This window comes from Eimeria mitis, genomic scaffold, assembly GCF_000499745.2.
Source record: "Eimeria mitis Houghton genomic scaffold, Emh_scaff155, whole genome shotgun sequence".
Classification (NCBI taxonomy): domain Eukaryota; phylum Apicomplexa; class Conoidasida; order Eucoccidiorida; family Eimeriidae; genus Eimeria; species Eimeria mitis.
In genome coordinates this window covers 29,310-29,514 of record NW_013569740.1, presented here as the reverse complement: position 1 = coordinate 29,514, position 205 = coordinate 29,310, and the positions used below count along the sequence as shown (strand labels likewise).

General features: G+C 56.1%; 1 protein-coding gene across 1 annotated transcript in view; it reads right to left on the bottom strand.

The window, feature by feature from the left end:
• Positions 1 to 205, bottom strand: part of EMH_0000950 (RNA recognition motif-containing protein, putative) — a gene marked incomplete at both ends in the record, with an annotated part of 11,714 nt that overhangs the window by 1,691 nt on the left and 9,818 nt on the right. The window contains one exon of the mRNA XM_013495387.1: positions 185 to 205. Within this exon, the coding sequence (XP_013350841.1) occupies positions 185 to 205 (21 nt within the window). The remainder of the gene's footprint in view (positions 1 to 184) is intronic.

Sequence of the window (205 nt, the reverse complement as noted above, 5' to 3'; positions counted from 1 at the left end):
GCAACAGCAGCAGCAGCAGCAACAGCAGCAGCAGCAACAGCAGCAGCAGCAGCAGCAGCAGCAGCAGCAACCAAAATAAACAAAAGCAGGAGACAGCAAAGAACAGTTAACACCAAGCAGCAGCAGCAGCAGCAGCAGCAGCAGCAACAGCAGCAGCAGCAGCAGCAGCAGCAGCAAAGGGTACCTCAATGGCAACGTCAGTGGG